The 20223-nt window shown below is 36.9% G+C and overlaps 2 protein-coding genes across 2 annotated transcripts; both read right to left on the bottom strand.

Annotated features, from left to right (window-relative positions):
* Window positions 1-390: 390 nt before the first annotated feature.
* On the bottom strand, window positions 391-4569 carry LOC137574021 (uncharacterized; the record flags this gene model as incomplete). Its single annotated transcript, XM_068286126.1, has 2 exons — window positions 391-1741; window positions 1932-4569. Coding segments are annotated over 2 exons (3978 nt in total), but the record flags the coding sequence as incomplete, so codon positions are not given.
* Window positions 4570-6411: 1842 nt separating this feature from the next.
* Snmp2 (Sensory neuron membrane protein 2) lies at window positions 6412-17413 on the bottom strand. The gene is given in 11 exon segments (XM_068286635.1): window positions 6412-6737; window positions 6798-6902; window positions 6904-6924; window positions 6992-7110; window positions 9599-10031; window positions 10118-10378; window positions 11706-11843; window positions 11973-12120; window positions 12174-12331; window positions 16037-16666; window positions 17366-17413. Coding segments are annotated over 10 exon segments (1689 nt in total). The 5' UTR covers window positions 16166-16666; window positions 17366-17413; the 3' UTR covers window positions 6412-6560.
* Between the last annotated feature and the right edge of the window lie 2810 nt (window positions 17414-20223).

The raw sequence follows: 20223 nt of genomic DNA, 5'->3' as shown, positions 1-20223 counted from the left end.
TTTACAAATGTTTTTTTTTTCGTGTTTTTAGCTAGTTTTATGCTAACAAGGCCGAAAACGAAAACTAGTTAATGCAAAATTAATCACAAAAACCTCGTCTTTAATGCCGTCCTATCGCACTTGCCGACGTTTGGCACGTTGTCAGCTTTATCTGCTGTTTGCAATTTGTTGTTGTATTTATTTCAGAGACTGGTTGTCGAATGAATTAATTTTTGGTGTTTCGCACTTTGCATTTGTTTTTTTTATTCTCTCTGTCTGAGTTTATTTTCGGTTTTATTAGCTAAATCCTATTTATATTAAACATAAAATTAAATATTTATAAGCTACATAAAACGTTCATCCATCAATTATTTACATTCCCATTTTACATCCCATATATTATGCCCATAATCTTTCTTAGATTAGTTTTTATTCCATTTCAGGTATATATCAAAAGCACTTGACGGTTTTTTAGTTGTTGTTCTTGTTGTTGTCGTGGTGCGATTTTGTCCAAAATCGTAGCTATAAACTGTCTTTGCAGCCACTTTTAGTTTGTTTTCCTGATATCTGGCATAGTAGGGGCTCGATGTTGTCGTTGTTGTTGGGTTTCTGCTGCTTGGGGCAATATTACTTGAGGGATTTTGAAATCTTTCCTTGAACTTTTGAAAGAATGGATGGCTAAATGGATCGCTAGTGCTTGTTTTTACGGTAGTCGATGTAAATAAATATGGCTTCGGTGTCGTACTACGTTGGGTTGGTCTCGTTGTAGTGTTGGGTGCTTGGGCAGTGGGTCTAGATGTGGTTTTTGTTGTAAAAGTTGTTGTTTTCAAAGGACGTGTGACCGATTGGAACGAGGAACTTGTTGTTGTACGTGGTGCGGCTGTACTTGTTCTATAGTAACGAGCTGGTGTTGGTCTCGCTGTTGTGGCTCTTGTTGTTGTAGGCCTTGTTGTTGTTGGTTTCGTTATTATTGGACGCGGTGTTGTTGGCGTTTTGGTTGTTGGTGGTCTTGTTATTGTTCTGGCCGTTGTTGTAGGCGCAGTTGTTGATATCGATGCAAAGTAACGAGTGGTTGTTGGTCTCGCTGTGGTTGGTCTTGATGTAATTGGTCTCGCTGTGGTTGGTCTCGCTGTGGTGGGTCTCGCTGTGGTTGGTCTATATGTAATTGGTCTCGCTGTGGTTGGTCTTGCTGTGATGGGTCTCGCTGTGGTTGGTCGTGTAGCTGTTGTTCTCGCTGTTGTTTTAGTACTTATTGATCTCGCAGTTGTTAGTCTGGCTGTAGTTGGTTTGGCTGTTGCTGGCTTCGTGGTTGGCCTCGTTGTAGTTGGTGCAGAGTAACTAGTTGTTGTTGGTCTGGCTGTAGATAATCCCGCAGATGTTTGTACGTAATTTTGCCACGACCAAACTGGAAATTTAGTAGTAGGAGCTGCTGTAGTACTTGGTATTTTCGGAGCTGCCACTGATGTTGCTGTAAATTTAATAACTTCATGACGAAAGCTATCACTGCTGATATAGGGTCTTGTTGATTGCTGATGATATTGAGGTGGGGGAGATTTTGTGGTCGAAGCAACTGCGGAAGGTTTAACAGCAGTAGGTACCAGAGGTTTGGCTAAAATATTCAGGACAGGATTGGACGCGTAGTTGAAGTGATCAACGCTTGGCTTAGATTTTTCTAAGTGGTTAACAGAATTGCCGGGAACCGACGGCCCAGGAACCGTTAGAAAAGGATTATGAGCATAGTTATTTGGGCTCGAAACAGGTGCTGCAACATTACTAGAAAAAAGGTTTGGATTGCCATTTGCTGCTTTCCTGTGATTTGACGCGCTGTAGAAATGGATTAGAGTCATAGGCATTCGATTGAGGGTTAATATTTGTCGCTTGGATCGTGGGTGGAGGTTTAGTCACTCGGGGAGGCTTTGCAGCTGATTGTACATTTTGAAGAAACGGATTACCCGAATACCTGTTGCTCGCAGACGTTTCTACTACATTTTCGTGATGCTTTTCCAATTTGGAAAGTGTTTGCTTTTGATGATCAGCTTCGATGATCTCATTGCCTTGAAAGCAATCACTCAACTTGGCCAAACTTTGATGTTTGCAGTGGCCTGGATAGACCGTCCAGGCGTTAAAGCCATCTCCCGAAATACGTGTGTGTTCATCGTAAATTGTCTTGACACATTTTACATCATCGGCTATGTCTGCATCAAGAAAGCGATCACAATCTATATTACAAGCCTTACCTCCTTCATTGCCATGACCGCACCAATACAGATCACTTATTTGGAATAGGCCATGGTCCAAAGATCCATCCGAGTTTAGGCGTCCCACAGCGGCAGTGTTGAATGATGATTCATGCTCTGCTATGCAGACCCAAGTGGGTATCTGCTGCATGGGCATTTTATGCTTGTAATAAAGATCCTGTGCCAGCTCACAGCGTTGATAGATCTTTCCCCTTGGCTTTGGTTTAGGTGCTCTAATCAATTCTGTTATTGGAGGCGTTAGAGTTGAATTAAAACAATTGGCCACGTCATCGGCTTTTCTGTTTTTGCAGTGCAAAGGATACACAGTCCACGCAGTGAACCCGTCGCCCGAAATACGTGTGTGTTCATCGTAGATTGTCTTGACACATTTTACATCATCGGCTATGTCTGCATCAAGAAAGCGATCACAATCTATATTACAAGCCTTACCTCCTCCATTGCCGTGACTGCACCAATACAGATCACTTATTTGGAATAGGCCATGGTCCAAAGATCCATCCGAGTTCAGGCGTCCCACAGCTGCAGTGTTGAATGATGATTCATGCTCTGCTATGCAGACCCACGTGGGTATCTGCTGCATGGGCATTTTATGCTTGTAATAAAGATCCTGTGCCAGCTCACAGCGTTGATAGATCTTTCCCCTTGGTTTTGGTTGGGTTTTGGCTGGGGCCTTAACAACATCCTTTATGGAAGAAATTGAATTCGAATCGAAACAAGCGGCCACCTCATCGGCTCTTCTGTTTTTGCAGTGTAAAGGATAGACAGTCCAGGCGGTGAAACCGTCACCCGAAAGACGTGTGTGCTCCTTGTGAATGGTCTTGATGCACTCCACGTCGTCGGTTATATCTCCATCCAATAGCTGATCGCATGCCAAATTGCATCCCTTGGCCTTGAGGCCGTCATGACCGCACCAGTAGAGATCACTGATCTGAAACAGACCATGATCCGCCGAGCCGTCCGCGTTCAGACGACCCACTGCAGCGGTATTAAATGAGGATTCATGCTCGGCGATGCACACCCAAGTGGCTATATCCTGCATGGGAAATTTGTGTGAGAAATGTAACTCTTGGGCTAATTCGCAACGTTTGTAAACTTTACCCGCTTGGGAGAAAGGATGTGTGTATTGTGTATATCCTTTCTTTGCTGTTACGGTCACTAAAGCATTCGCTTGGGGTTGCGCCGAATAATGTGGTCGCAAGAAGGGATTGCCTTGATATGGTGACCGATCATGCTTCGGCTGCGGCTGATAGGTTAGCAATGGTGGAGTAGGTCTATAATAGGGATTCGACGTGGGTGTGATAATCCTCTGGTTGGAAAATCCAATAGAATTCGGTTGCTGATAACTTGGCTGTGGTATCTGAACAGGATTCTTAAAACAACTGGCCACTTGCTCATAGCCTTGATTTCTACAATTCCTTTGGTACACAGTCCAGGCATTAAAGCCATCTCCAGAGATTTGTTTATGTTCCCGATAGATTTTCTTAATGCATTGCACATCATCACTTATGTTTGAGTCCAAAAACTGTGAGCACGAAGATCGGCATCCTTTGCCACCCTCTCTCGCGTCATGGCTGCACCAAAATAGATCGCTTATTTGGAACAGACCATGATCCGCCGACCCATCGGCATTTAGACGACCCACTGCGGCAGTATTGAACGAGGACTCATGCTTGGCTATACACACCCAAGTGGGTATCTGTTGCATGGGCATCTTGTGTGTGTAGTACAGCTCCTGAGCCAGTTCACAGCGTTGATAGATTTTACCCCGAGGTTGGGTCTGCGTAGGATAATAGGATGGTGTTATTCTCGATGGAATCGTTACAGGAATTGTCACTGGCGGAATCCTGTTCTGATAATACGACACACTTTGAGACGTTTTCAATGCCACAGCACCAACTCCCCCTGTACATCCATTCAGATATTGCGCTGCATCCTGTCGACAATATGCACCATACGCTTGCCAGGCCGTAAAACCATCTCCCGACAATCTTTGATGTTCCGCATGGATTTTTCTCACACACAACACATCGTCGGCTATATCATTGTCTCTTAGACGGGCACAACTTAAGCCACAAGCACCGCCAAATCCGCCAGTCTTATCACACCAAAATGCATCACTTATCTGAAAGATGCCATGCGAATCGCTGTTGCTAAAGGCCGTGTTGAAATCACTCGTATGTTGGGCTATGCACACCAAAATGGCCACTTCATTTAGGGGTAAGCCAAAGCGGTGCTGCAGTTGATTGGCTAGCTCACATCGTTCATAGATTTTACCCTCCAGAAGGGCAAAATGACCAAAGAACACTATGAACAGCGGCAGCAACAACATTATGATAACAAAGTACAAAAACAAAAACACAAAAAAAAAAAACGAAATATATTAACTCTATTAATTTGTAATTTAGCGTTTCTTATTTAAACGCACTGGCGTGCGTTTAGGCGTTTCGTTGACGACTGAAACATCCACTCCGACTGGGGTCTAGGTCTGGGTCTGGGGTCTCATCTTCAGGCCCCAAAAACTCAATTTGAATGACGAAGGCAGCGACAGCAGAGGCAGAGACGACGATGAAACTGGTATTGCTAGGCTTTTGTTGCTGTTGTATATAAATATTGCATAATTATTTATATGTGTGTTTGTATACATACATATACACATATGTACATATGTATGTATGTGTGTGTATGTTAACAGATTTCCATAGACAAAGTGTCCACGCGTTAGAACTTTAAGAAAAAGACACATCTTTAGAAAGTCGCCAAGTGTGAGTCCATTAGTGACCAATTAATTTCCCCTAACTAATGAATCGGACCACAACTGAAACTGATGTGATTCCTACATACATACATTACGGATCACATCGGTTTCATTTGAGGTTCGGTTCGGTTCGGTTCATTAGTTTATAATGTTGCTTGCTATTGTTGTTGTCTTTTCCTTTATTTTGCGCTTTTCACGCCAATTTCTGTCAATCCAATCGCCAGCCTCTATCCAGTGTCTCAATCACTACTATTATTTATTTATTTTTACTTTGTTTTATTTTGTTTGTATTTTTCTGCTTGTTGGTCAATTGACTTTTTGTTTTCATTTTTCGTAAGATATTTCGTATTTTGTGTTTTCTCTGTGTGTGTGTGTGTGTGCGTGTGTGTGTTTTATGCAATTTGATTTAAACTATGTTTTAAAGTAATTTGCAGTTTTGTGTTGATTGATTAATTCATATATATATTATTGGCACTTTCTGTATTTGGCTATGGGCCATGCTGATCTTGAACTTGAATCGGCTTAGATCAAGGCGCTTCGCGGCAATTGTTAATGAATCTCGTTTTGTGGTTGATTGAAAGTGTTTTGGACAAACAAACACAACTTGAAAAAAGTTAGTTCCAATGAAAAATTTTTAATCAAATTCACAAATAAATCACCAAACAAAATTGTTTTGCCAAATATTCTATTCTATGGGAATTCCTATAACAAAAATTCAAAGAATTGGTAAATTTTTGTTCAGTTATTTAGTTTTCATGATGTACGAAATGTATGAAACTTGCAAAAGTTACTCACCTGAACATATTTACATATATATGTTTATATATATATCCGATGACTCAAAGAGTCAACAAGTCTTTTACACTTGATCTAATCGTTAGGTTCCTTAAATTTCCAAAGCTTTGGAACATTCTTATGAAAAGAAGACATAAGATCAATTGTTTTGTAAGGGAATGATATGATAAATATCCACAATCTTTCAGTATTGTCCCATACAACAGTATTATTGTTTGGCATGAACTTCCGACTGGGTGTCATATGATATTTCCTATCCCTTGTTATGTAATCGCCCAAGATATTGATATAGCCTTAGGCTAGTGTTGCAATGAAACTTCGATGAAAGAGCATTACATGGTTGATACAGATGAATGGGAATAGAGTGTGATTGTGATCACTAATGAAGTCACATTCATATGAATCTCTTTTTGAATCTTGATATAGGATTCATCGAAATCTGTCCTTTGATCTCTATTTTACTTGTGAGATGTCACCGATTCTACACATACATACATATATATATTTTATTTAACCAAATTTGTTTGTTGTTAAGCTTAGAGAATTGTTTTGTTTCTTTTTTTTTGTTTTTTTTTTTTAGTAAACACTAAATCACAATACATCAATAAAATCACATTTAAGGAATAAATTATAAAAAAAAAAATTCGTTAACAATTAGAGCAGGGAAATGGGTTAACATACAATAATACACACATACTATATAACAATTAATAACATTTATCAATAATATTAATAATAATAACCGCTTCTCCTCACAGGCTTTTGAGAGGTCTTTACTTCACCGGAGGCTCCGCTGAGCGTCCTCTTTGATAGATATAGTACAGAAGGCATATAACTGCCACGCCCATGCCACCGCAGAGAGCCGCCCAATGGACTATATTGAGGGTCTTCAGCGTGTTGATGAGTTTCTTCTTGAAGAAGGCCACCATTTCGCCATTGAGTTGAATGCCCTATGAATTGTTCACATTTAATGATCAGTGCTTTAAAATCGTGTTTACCGACTAACTGACCTCCTCCACCCAAATGGCGGGCATCAAGACCGTTGTCAGATTCTCGGTTATGGTAATCCGATTAATGCTCTTGAGAAACATATTGAACTGGACCCTCTTGCCCCCCCTGCAAGGGCGTTCCGGTGAGCTGCAAATGTGTTCAATTCCATAAATAAGCCCATAACCCGCGCCATCTCTGTTGGCTTGACACTTACCGATTGTACATCCACAAAGGTTTGGTGCTTCTTGGCATCAGGTGTAAGGCCCCTGACCATTTTTCTATATTCGTTCGAGGCACCCAGCATATGAGGTAAAGTTAAGATAACAGGGGCATCTGTCCAAAAAAAAAAGGTTTAACAAATGAAACTCATTAACAAGATGTACACTTAAAAAAACCACAACACAAAACGAAACATAAAGAGATAATGGTTTATCCTCGAGGCTTTCTGCTGATTGCTAGATAAAGATAAAATTCTAAAATGCAGTGCATTTTCTTGCCGTGTATAATTAAGTATTTAATTTGCATATCAAGTTAATTACGCAGTCATTGCACTGATTTCCAGTGTTAATTACTTTGTTTACATGGCAAACAAATGACGATATTTTAACGAAACCCCCTTTGACATTTCAATGGCATTCCAATTAATCGGGAATGTTCGATAAGACAATGAATGAATGGAAAAGCCCTTTTGACCAACAAAAGGGTTCATAGCCTATCGAATCTATGTCTATAAACATTTATTCAAATGCTATATGCTATATTATGCGGAAGACTTTTTCGATACTCACGTTTTGAGCAAATAAATATTTGCTTAACTAGATTTCAATTGCACATTTACTTTTCTGAACCAATTTGTATGAGAATTTCCTGAATATGGCTATGGAAAAATATTTCAAATGCTCATTAAATTGACTGGAAGCCAAAACGAAAACTGTTAACTCACGTTTCATCAATTACTTAGAAGACGAAGCCGACAAGTCAAAACAAAATACAATACAAAAAAAAAAAAAGAAACTCAATCAAATGTCTTGCATTAGATTGAGCATCGACTTTGGTATACTCATTATACCATACACCCATAGGGTGAAATGGTATATTAAAGTCGCCAAAATATATGTAACAGGCAGAAGGAAGCCGTCAGGTATATACTTATATTCTTGATCAGGATCAACAGCCGAGTCGATCTAGCCTTGTCCGTCTGTCTGTCCGTATGAACGCCTAGATCTCGGAGACTGGAAAAGCTAGAGCCACCAAATTTGGTATGTAGACTCGTGTAGTATGTAAAGTGATCAAGTTTATTTCAAAATTTTGCCACGCCCCTTTTCGCCCCCGTAATTTGAAAAAACTCGATTATCTCCATATTGAAAGAGACATATTTGAAATATATTGAACAACTTAAAGTGAGAAATGAACTGAACAATTAAATCAGCGAATAAGTGAGTAGGTGAGTAAGTGAGAGTGTATTTGGCTTGGTTGTACTTAGCATACCCATTTTGTTGATGCCTACAGGGTAAAATATCAGCAAAGAATCTCAAGTATGAAACGTGCGCTCTGGGCAAACACCCAAACCAAAATCGGACATAGCCAACAAACGATAAAAAAAAATGAAATAATAGAAGTTTAATGCTTCAATTTGTAGCACTCATAATGATTGGAGTCATTAGACTCTCAACACTTTTGATTTCTGAAATGCGCAAATGTCTTGAAAGTGTTAATTAAGCGAAATGAAGATTATAATCAAAATGAAAAAGAAATCGAAATCAAAATCCAATCCAAAATCGAATGCAATTTTCTAGTTTTTAAACATTTTATTGCTACATAATTTAAGTTTTATTTCAATTTAAATTAGCTGCCGCCTTTTTACGCCTTCGATTCGCACACGAAACGATTCTACCCATGTATATAGAATATATACTTGTGGTAGATCAGCTAAAATAAAAACATCTTAATTTGCATTTTGATTTATAATTTCTTTTGAAACAATGACCAAAACTATATATGTATGTATGTATGATGAACAAGTGTTGTGGGGGATGGTAAACAACTTAAATTTCAATAATTAGTCGCATGCTGACAGTGGTAAATGACAAAGGGTTGCGTGGCAGGAGAGGGAGGGGTAAAGCCTGATCGGAAGGAGTGGCAAATGGTGCTAAGAAGCAGTTCCAGTAGTAGTTAACTTGGCCATATCTGGTTAGCCAATCGACATCAACATCATCATAAAACAAAACACTAAGAAGACTCATTTGCATAGACGACAATTCGAGGCGCTCACAAAAATGTCAAATATGATCTCAAGTATTTCCGGTTATTTATCATAATTCAACACAATTCAACCAAAGCTATGTATGTATAAGTCTTGATTTCGATATTTTTAGTCTATGACAAATGGGGGCAGATTTAATTAAATTAATTTCATTTATATATCGGCTAACAAAGTGCTTTGAAAAACTGTTTTCTAGTGTCAAAATGTGAACACATCAACATAAACCAAATAACAAATTAGATAAAACTAAAAAAACAAACAAACAAACAAACAAACCGATTCAATCTGCTTTATTTAATATGATAATTAAGCCAAAACTTGTGAAATACTATACAGATCTATTGAATGAGATAACATATCAAAACTGGTCTGAAAACTATGTATGTATTTTCTTTGTTTAAAAATTCTAGATATTTAGTTTTCAAGACTATCAAGGAAATGCCATAGACATGTCTATTACAACTGTTTCGTTTTAGATGCATATCTTGATTACTACACACAATTTCCTATATCATATATAAGATTGTTGATCGAACATATTCAGAGGAGAGTACTCACCCAAACAAGTGGTCAGATCCAGGGCTCCAGCATAGAGACAACCATTCTTACGTTTAATCACATTCGTCAATTTATCGACACAGAAACACTCGTTATCATGTTCTGGGCCAATGTCATTGATGAAGTTCTCACCGATCGAATACCGAAAACCGGGTATGCCTTGATATTGTATATCCGATTGATAGAACAACTGAACCGATCGACAAATATCGGCACTAAAGATATACATCGAGTCGCCACGTTGACGGAACGGTGGATAGGCAGAGGCGTCTGTGCCATTGATTTGATTGCACACCGATGTTTCACCCTCATTGCTGGCATTGAGCCACACTTGCAGATTGTGGGAGTCGTCCAGTTTTTGAATCTCCAATACTCGCATGGCATCTCCTTTGCCGGTGTGAACTTCATAGAGCTCATGACCGGATCCGTTTTTCTGAAAATCCAAAAAAGAAAACAAAAACAAAGTAAATATCACATCAAATTAATGAAATTTTTTCTTCTTTTAGATTTATTGCTTACATGGCCAAAGAAGGAAAATGCCAAACTGCCATCAGGTTTCTCTCGGATGGTCTTTGAGCCGCTCTCCTTGATTTGATTGCAAATGGCCTTGGCGATGCCCTGGGGATTGATGCAAAAGCGAACGCCATCAAACAGATATTCCCTAACTGAGGTATGAACAAACATCGATTGAGGATCATTGAAGACGGCCTTCAGATTGGCATTCAAATGGACCAGAAGCAACGCCAGACCAGGATCATTTTCACCGATTTGCAGAACGGACTGCAACAAAAAGTTCCAAAATGATTGTTGATTACAAAGAACACATAAAACATTAAAAGACAATTAAGTTGATGATTAATTTTTGTTGTTGTTGGACCATAAAACCAGTCGTTAAGGCAAAAGGCAGAGGTAGAGGAAGGCAAAGGCAAACGTAAAGGCAAAGGTAAAGGCAAATGCAAAGCCAGGCATTAAGCATTAGTGGGCGGGGCAGTTAGTTTTAGCAAGCGAGAAGCTGAAATATTACAAATTAGTAGTAGTAGCAACCAATTTTAGTTTCTATTCATGTTGAAATGTTTGTTGTATGCACTGTATGTATGATAAATTTGTATTTAACTGATCAATCACTTTTCCACTCATCAATTTTGCTCATATCGGTGAATAATTTTCAGTCAAGGTTCATGCCAATCAAAACTCATAGTATGATGATGATAAGCAATGATCTTGAGATTGAATGATTTGGAAAAAAAAACAAACTAAACGCAATTAACTTTATTCAAATGCAACTGACTGCAAAGTCAATTTGTTAACATTAACACTTACTTTGACATCTTCAATTATGTTGATTAAGATGCCGTGTACCCAGCTAAAGGGTGCTATAAATTGATACCATATTAAATAAGTTAGTTAACAAACAAATTAAGAATGACCGAATGACATTTAGACTGAATTTATCGAATCTATCAAAGCTTAAATGTCATTCTTTTCATTTTAGTGAAAGAAACTCTACAAAATCTCTAGAGGAGAACTGCAATAAGTCTACTTAATATAAAGAGTTGGATTTGTTTTAAACTTTATCTAGACTTAAGCTGATTATTTTCTTGCCAATTTATCAATTTAATCAAAGGACATCTTAATGTCTTCTTATGGACTTCACAGTTATTTGGATGCCAATATTCATTACCATTATAAACGTCTAGGGTAAAATCATAATTAATCATCATTAAGAGCAATAAAAATAATATAATGACAATCTGGGCCACAAAAGAAACAGAACAAAGAAACAATGAATAATAAACAAAACTAAGAGGTAGCCAAATAGATAATATCTCTATCAACACAAAGCCAAAGCCAATTGAAGTCCATTACCATTAAGTGAGTATGAGTATCAAAAGTCAATTTGTTATATTTCACGGTATTGTCAATGTTTAATTATTTATTATGGTTGAAGAGACAAAAGCTAGACCCAAAGACCAAAGAATCTGAAATCTGAAAATCGAAACCCGTTAACCAAAAATGTTTCATGCAATTCATACACTCAATTGTATTGTAATTGAAGTCATCTAGTCTAACTAATTGTAAAATGGAAATTAGTAGTGAATAAAATTACTTTACGTTTCCCTCGAATACGTTCCATGAGACGCTTTAATATGCGTACGCCAGGTGTGCGATTCAGGCGCGAATTCAATCTATTTGCAAAACCCTGAAAGATATCTGTGATTTCTCTTTCGAATACTTGTAAAAACGCCTGAAATTGGTTGGTATTTTTTGGGCAAAATATATATAATTATTATTATCAGTTGTATTTGTTCATTAAATAAAGGGATATAAAGGATATATATATATCTAGAGGAAGCAATTGAACATATATACTCACATTCATATGCATATTTAGGGCCACAATGCGATCGTTTTGTGTAAAGGGTGCCGATGCCTCCGAATCAAAATCAAAGTGCACATTCTGCACATAAGTGATTTTGGAGCCATCACGTGAAAAATGCTTCACCTTTTTCTGTCGATATTGTCTAACAGATATTGGTTAAGATTTAGATGGATTGGTTCGATATATAATACATACTTGTAGACATATGGACCGATTTCCTCGACTATGGGTATGGCACCTTGTTGTATCATATCGGGATTGGTGACATTGAAAATATATACTTTGAAATTCAGCGGTTGAGGTAGATTGACAAAACGTTTGTATTGATCAGATCCATCTGCTATAATTACACTCTGGAAAACAAGAAAAGAGAAAATGCAATTAGAAAGAAGAAAACCTAATCAAAATATTTAAAAATTAAAAGTTTGTTTCAGTTCTCAGTTCTTTTTTTTTTTTTTTAAATACTCATTTAATTTGTCAAATCTTTTGTTGAAAAATGTCATGCCAATTTGATGCTTATTTATTTATTTAATACCATTTTATGAACTTATGAAAAAACACAAAAACTTTGATTATTTTCTCATAATTACATATAAATTTCAATTTATTAAACAATTTATTCATTTTGTTTATCACATTTATTCAGAAGATGGGGGACACGATCATCTTAACATCTAATTTATGACGTATAATGGATGGATATGTCCGACGACATGTCTATGGACCGGTTTCAACGAGTATTTCATTAGATAAACACACAGAAATCCATATACTAAGTAATGACTACGAATTTGATATACCCTTGTAAAGGGCCAGCTTACAAAATACTGACTAAAATACACTGACAGAACCAGAACCTAAAATATTCGAGTGACTGACTCTGACATCTATCGACAAATTGTTCTATATGTTTCTTGCAAATCGAATCTGGGATCTTGAAACCATATCCTTTGACCATCTATGAGAAGTTCCAGCAGTCAATTGGCAAAAGGATAGTGCAAGAATATGCCTCGATCGATGTATGTACATAGGTATTCCGTTATGTGGATTCCGATATACCTTTACCTGGTGTAATATCCAGCTATATAGTGTAAGATTGTTTTCTCATCAAGTGCATTTGTTTAGCAAGAGCTACAAGAGGGTGAGGGCGAGGGTGAGGGCCAGAGAGATCAATGACCAAATAAAATATTGGTAAACAAAATAATTGACACAAAATATTGAAAGTCTTATTTTCGAAAGCTAATTGATGAAAAGAATTTCGTTATATTTTTTTTTCTCTTATGTGTGGATTTCTTGGCACATTTTGTCAATCGTTGACCTTGTTAAAGGCCTCAATAAAAAAGTTGGCAAAAAAAATATAACAAGTTCACAAACATGACTAGCAATATAATTTTACGATTTGGATACAATTGAAGAATTGTCAAAGACTGACAACGAATATATACAAAAATATATATGTATGTACATACATATATTTGTTTAAATAAAAAACATTTTCAAGGTCACTGCACATGATCGTCATCGGCATCGGCATCGTCGTTGTCGCCATGAAAGAGCAGTATATAAAACGTTTGATTAACCTTAAGAGTCAAAACCAAAAATAAAAAAGAGAGCCATGTGAATAGAGACAGAGATAGAGCGTGCAACAGAGATGGAGCGATGAGGGACAGACAATTGACTTTGGCCCAAAATTCATTCAGAAAAAATAATTATTGCGAAATCAACAACCGAAAACAAAAACGTGACTAAAATGTTTGATTTTCGAAATTGAAAAATTCAAGAGATTGAATGTTGTGCGTGTTGTGTGTGTGTGAGAGGGGTTAATGGGGGTTAGTTACCAACTTTCTTTGGTTTTAACGGAAATCGTATTGACATTGTCTTTACACAATAATACTCTACCAAAGAGAAGCATATCAGCTAATAATCGAAAATGTATTCAAAAAAACTCTTTCACTTAAGATACCTTTTCGAAATTTGTTATAACTTAAAAATATGAATTAGCCAAAAGGAAAATCGATTGGTATTAAAAGCCCAAAAAGCCTAAGAAACCTCTAGATAGGGTTACTATCCTCTAGATATAGTCGGCACTCTCTCATTAAATGCAAATCGGCCTTACTTAAACTGTTCATTGTAAAATACTACTATATTAACTTTAATATGCAATTTAATTTGGCTTCTAGTCTAGTCTTGAGTGAAGTTTTGAAAGGTTTTTTTTTTTTTTTTTTTTTTGGTATTTTATTGATGCAAATGTGACCCTTTAACTTTTGTTGTTGTTGTCAAAGTGAAGGCTTCACTCATTTTTATGGCTCATTCTTGGTTGAGTTTAACCGCACACGGAAGTTCATTGTTAACGATTTCTCAGACTAACTTTTAAATGAATAACTTCTTTTTGGTCGAGGGTTTTTTTCGCTGTTGTTGTTGTTGTTGAACAATTTCAGGCCTGACCTCAGGCGGGGTGCCAAAGCAGCAAGGTAAAAAATATAGTAACTGGTAACTACCATGTCAACGCGAAACAAAACGAAGACCGACGAAAAAAAAAACCAAAACCAAAGCCAAAACCAAAAACCAAAAACATAACAAAGGAGGGGACCCCTGAGGGAGGGAGGGCGGCGGTAATTAACTTTAAGCAATTAAACAATAATATTTCTGCTTGCATTCTAATTACCTTAAAAACAAAAATGAATACCAAAAACCATCTCAAAGTCATAGACAAGTACTTTTGCCTTGGCTAAATGCCTAAGACCGAGAATGTCAAACTAAATTTAGTCACGCCCCCACGCCCACATGACCACATATATCAAAATTAACTGCACATAAATTTAAGTCTGAAGAATTTCTAAGGCTTTGCATTTCAATTAGTTTGATGAAAATGCATTCAAAAATAGTTTTATTTTTTATATTTATATCTAACACACACACACACAGATACAGCCATACGCACACATAAAGATATACACTTCAATATCTGGCATGCATTTTAATTTCGATTTCATGGTTCGACCATGATGATGATGATGATGATTCTATCGCCTCTTGCATTGTGGTCGCAATTATACCTTTTAGTTGATGAGAGGGGATTTTGTGTATTGGGTTTGTTTGATGGACACACCAGACACACATACATACATGTGTATAGGGAATCTGCGATGTCATTATGATAATGTTCATAATGTTTAGTTGTCATGATGTGGTGCATTGTCGTAACTAGTTGCATATATAGACCGTTTTCGTATATATGTGTGTGTGTATAGATCTCATTGCGATTGTTAAGTAATCACACGAATACGTGAAATAACCAGACCCAAAGGGGAAACAATGGTGTACAAATAAAAAAGGAAATTGTGGACTCAATTAAATGAAGTGGCAGCTTAGAATCAAAGGTCATAGATCTACCTTTATATATATATATAGAATATACCGGAAGTTCCAACACTTGTTCCATATTAGGCAAATCTTTGAACTAAGCAGATAATCTGATCACAAATCACTCTTTTCCCTTGGCCAACAATCCATCTAGCTATTTTAGTATAGAATATAATCTTCGAACACATAACAATTACTATTACTCATTCTCTCTCAAACATATTGGATATATAGGAAAGCAAATATTTTCTCTTTGGATATTTGCACAAATAGACAAAGTACAATTTTCTAGTACAAATTTTTCTTTATTTGGCAAACTAAACAAACTCTGACAAAGAGAACCTCTTGACAAGCTGTACATTGATCATTCCCTTGTTGATTCTGTTGGTTAAATATGAAAATTAGCAAGTCTTGCAATAAGAACTAACTAAAATTAGTCATAAATTCTGATTCCAAATTCAAATTCCGAAGCCATAAATTTAGCATCGAGCTCTTGACTTTAAAATGGAATAAGATTCATTTATTTAGCATTATGTAAGTTGTTCTGATGATTTTTAAGAACATTTCGAAAAATTCATTTTTAAGTGCAGCCCAAAAGTAGGCAATGTAAGATTTAGCGTTTTGCATGGCAAATCGAATAATTTGGATATTTCATTTGCAAACAATCAGCAGCATCAGTAGTAGTTGCAACTCACCTGTTCAACCTTTTTGTGCACCATATTGGGGAATAGACACCATCCGCAATAGCCGCCCAGAGCGGCCACAACAGCTCCCAAGGCACTGACAATCAGAGACCAATGAAACACTTTGCTTTGACCAATCATTATAACGATTTGTTGTTTAGATCGCCGATCGAAGAGAATTTTTTTTTGCTCAGCCCGCTGAACAATGATGGGGAATAAGCCGGTGGCAACAACAACAACAACAACACTGATGAGATTTTTATTTGTTTGGTATTAATATTATTGTTGAAGAAGGAGCATGGAAGGGAAGGGAAGGGCTCCGCTCCTATGGCCTGACCTACGTCAAGTCTGAGCCGCAAAAAGCTTTGCTCAGACTTGTTTTTTGGTTTTTTTTTTTTTTTTTTTTTGTTATATATAATTTTGAAATAAACAAGTTGTTGAATGCGATGCGATGGCTTGTTGTTGTTGTTGTTGTTGTTGTGTGTTTTGTTGTATGAGAAATATTATATTTTACTATGTCTTTTATTTTATATTTTTGCGTTTTTGTTTTTGGTTTTTGGTTTTTTCTTCTTCTTTTCCTTTTATAAACAAAAACGGGTTTTGTTTGTCGTTTGGTTGTAGTGAAAGCTTTTTGCCCAGCAGCTGATATAATTAAAAGATCTTTTTTATTTTTATTTTTTGTCGTATATATTTTTGCTTAATTTAATTTAGGTCGATTCACACACATAAACGGCTAGGCAACAAAAGCGACACCAAACAAAAATATACAACAATTTTGGTTTAAATTGAACACGAACTTGGACTATTTTCCGCATTGAAAGTCAGGGACAAAATGAACAAGTCAGGATAATTGTGGCACATATTTATTGGCTATTGCGACGACCAGACCGACCAGACCGACCGACCGACCGACCGACCACGTAATCCCATATACAGAGACAGAGAGAGAGCAGAATTAATCTTTTGGGGTTTGAGTTGGTTTTCGTGGGTTAGCGTGGGAGGAGTAGTGGAAGGAGGAGGAGGTTTTTTGGTTTACTATGCGATAAGATCAGGACTCACATTTGTATTAATGGAGCGCACACGCGAATGTAAAACTAAAAATATTTAGTTTGGTTGGTTATATATAATATATGTATGTATGTTGGTATGTTTGTATATACATAGATTGTACAATATAATAAAATTTTCACTTGGTAATTGAGTTGTTAAACTCCCTCTCTCACTCTCATTCACTCGAGGCGCCTAATGACCGCAAGGCGGGATCGCGCTAACCAAAACAAAAAAAAAAAAAAAACAAACAACAACAAACAAAAAAAAAAAATTAAACCAACAACATATTACAACTATCATATAGACAATTCGTCTACGAACGCTTCGCTTGGAACTACCGTCAACGACTGCCAAAGTTCAAATCAAAAGACAAGCTTGAAGCAATGCTTTGACTTATGGCTTTGTAGTCGGTCGACTGCCGGGCGGGGATAAAGCCCTCCAAAAAAAGAGTACATCTCGGCATCTCGGTGGTGAGAGACCAGAGTCAGTCAGTTGGCCAGTTGGCAGGGCTCTAAAGAGAGCTTAAACCGTTGACGTTGACAAGCCGTTAACTGAGTAAGAGACAATTCGACGCTCTTGCGGCGATCAACACATTTGTTCAGTTAACTATACAACTTTTATCTATGCAAGTACTACCAACTAAGTTTAGTTTTTTTTTTTTTTGGCTTTGGCGTTTTTCTTTTGTAATTTGTTAGTCAAAAATTATGGATGAGCTGCGGCACATTAGCAAATTAGTGCAAGTTGCGTTAGTTTGGTTTTTATACCATACACCCATAGGGTGAAATGGTATATTAAAGTCGCCAAAATGTATGTAACAGGCAGAAGGAAGCTTCTCCGACCCTATAAAGTATATATATTCTTGATCAGGATGAACAGCCGAGTCGATCTAGCCATGTCCGTCTGTCCGTCCGTCCGTCCGTCCGTCCGTCCGTCCGTCCGTATGAACACGCAGATCTCGGAGACTATAAGAGCTAGAGCCACCAAATTTGGTATGTATACTCGTGTATTATGCACGCGTACAGAGTTAATTGGAATTTCGGCCACGCCCCCTTACGCCCCCAGGAATCACATAAAACTATTTTTCTTAAAAAGTATAACAGCTAGAGACATCAAATTTATTTTGTATACCCGTTTAGTTAGCGCGCAAAAACTGATTGTTCAAACTTTTTGCCACGCCCCCTTACGCCCCCAGGAATCACATAAAACTGTTTTTCTTAAAAAGTATAACAGCTAGAGACATCAAATTTGGTATGCAGATTAGCTTGATAGACGCGCAGATATTGGCTATTTAAAAATTTTGCCACGCCCACTTCCGCCCCCGCAAATTAAACAAAACTGATTTTCTCAAAAACTAACAAAGCTAAAGTCACCAAATTTAGTATGTACACTGGCTTAGTATGCGCGCAGGGTACATCTATTTTCATATTTTGCCACGCCCACTTCCGCCTCCATATTTAAGAAAAAACCGATTTTCTCCTGTAGATTTTTGACTATCGCATTCAAATTCGGCAGACTAATTATTCTTATCTATTTCTACAAAACTACCGAATTTTATTGAAATCGGACTAGAAACATGCAAAATATGCGTATGAACGTATTTTACAAAGCAGTCCACAAGGCCAGAATTGGCCGTTGGCTAGTGGCGGCGCTAGAGTGCTCGTATGTTCGTAGAGTGAGCGAGATAGCACATACTATGAAACATGTAAAAACAATTTAATAGACATACATTTGGTTTTCGAAATTTGAAATATTTGTTTCGCCTGGTGTATGGTATACCCAAGTCGACGAGTCGACTTACTTGCTTCATTTTTTTCTCTGTTTTTTGTTAAAGGAGAGTAGAGGGGAAAGTGTTGGCAATTTATCACACAATCTGTTAATAGTGCTCTTTGTATAATTAGTTGGCTATCAATTGGCATCTAAATAGTATTTCTAAATGTATTACAGAAACGTAGGTTTAAAGCTATCAATTCGATTGACTTAGACCAGAGATGAAGCCAACTTGTTGTAAGTTGTTTAACTTTACTGATCCTGAACTTCTTGTTAAGTAAATATCATTTTATTTATCCCCCGTTTACCAATTGTTGATGTGTTTCTTTTGGCCAATTGCTTTCAAGATTTATATTAAGAGCTTAAAACAACAAACTTGATGGGGCACACGTGACTTTATCCCCTCCCAAAACTTTGCTAGTCGTTCTATGCTCAGGTGACCCAAAGGTCAGTCTAGGCATTGAGGGAGCCCTTCAAATCTCTTCACTCTTTAGCCAAGCTCTTAACACTCTGTCTTTGCTGTCTCTTTTTGCCTTTGCCTCTGACATTGCGTGGGTGCATTTTTTGTTGTTTTTGTTTTTTGACAAAACGCATTAACTGGTTTTTTTCCGATTTTTGGTTTTTATTTTGTGCGTGCCACGAATTTTTTATTTGTAAAAATTCAAACTTGTAAGACGGCAACAACAATTGAAAAGAGCAGCGGGTGAAGCTTTTGTTGAACTTGACACGATTGTTGCCCATTGAATTGGATTGTTGTTGCCGTTAAATAAATAAATTGCCTTTGGCTCTTTGGATTGTGCAAAAATGTAAAGCTTTAAATATTAAACAAATGCAAAATTTGATCAAAATCAAATTGAAAAATGTTAGTTAGACAGAGACGATGATTTCGAGTTGTGTTTTAGCGTGGCTTGTATGGATTTTTAATTAAGGCGGGTGGTGGCAGCTTTGAGTTTAAATGGACTGCAAAGAGGGGGGATGGACAAAGGGGAGGGGGTTTGACCATCACTACAGAAAGATATCAAATGGTAAATAAAACTCATTTTATTTCAATAACAAATGAAATGAAAGTAAAACGAATGCTAACTAACTTATTATAAATAAATCAGTTTTAGTATTAATTTTAAGCCATTTAAGGGCAAAACTCCTCAATAAACGATTTAGAATTTAAAGACTTAAAGTAAGTTGGTTCTTTTCTTTCATTTTAGTAGCCTGGTTTAACTCATTAATCACTGCTTAACCCAATTTTGTTGGTGTGTGTGTGTTGATTTCTTTTTAATTTTTTTTTTGTGTTTTTATTTGAGATTCTTAATTATTTTCCAAGAATTATACACATTTAGCCTACATTCTGAGGTGGCATTCGAGTATTTAAGTTCTCAGTCTCA

This window comes from Drosophila tropicalis, unplaced genomic scaffold (assembly GCF_018151085.1).
Source record: "Drosophila tropicalis isolate 14030-0801.00 unplaced genomic scaffold, ASM1815108v1 contig_443, whole genome shotgun sequence".
Taxonomy (NCBI): domain Eukaryota; kingdom Metazoa; phylum Arthropoda; class Insecta; order Diptera; family Drosophilidae; genus Drosophila; species Drosophila tropicalis.
Note: the sequence above shows the minus strand (reverse complement) of the source record. Positions and strands in the feature narration are given on the sequence as shown.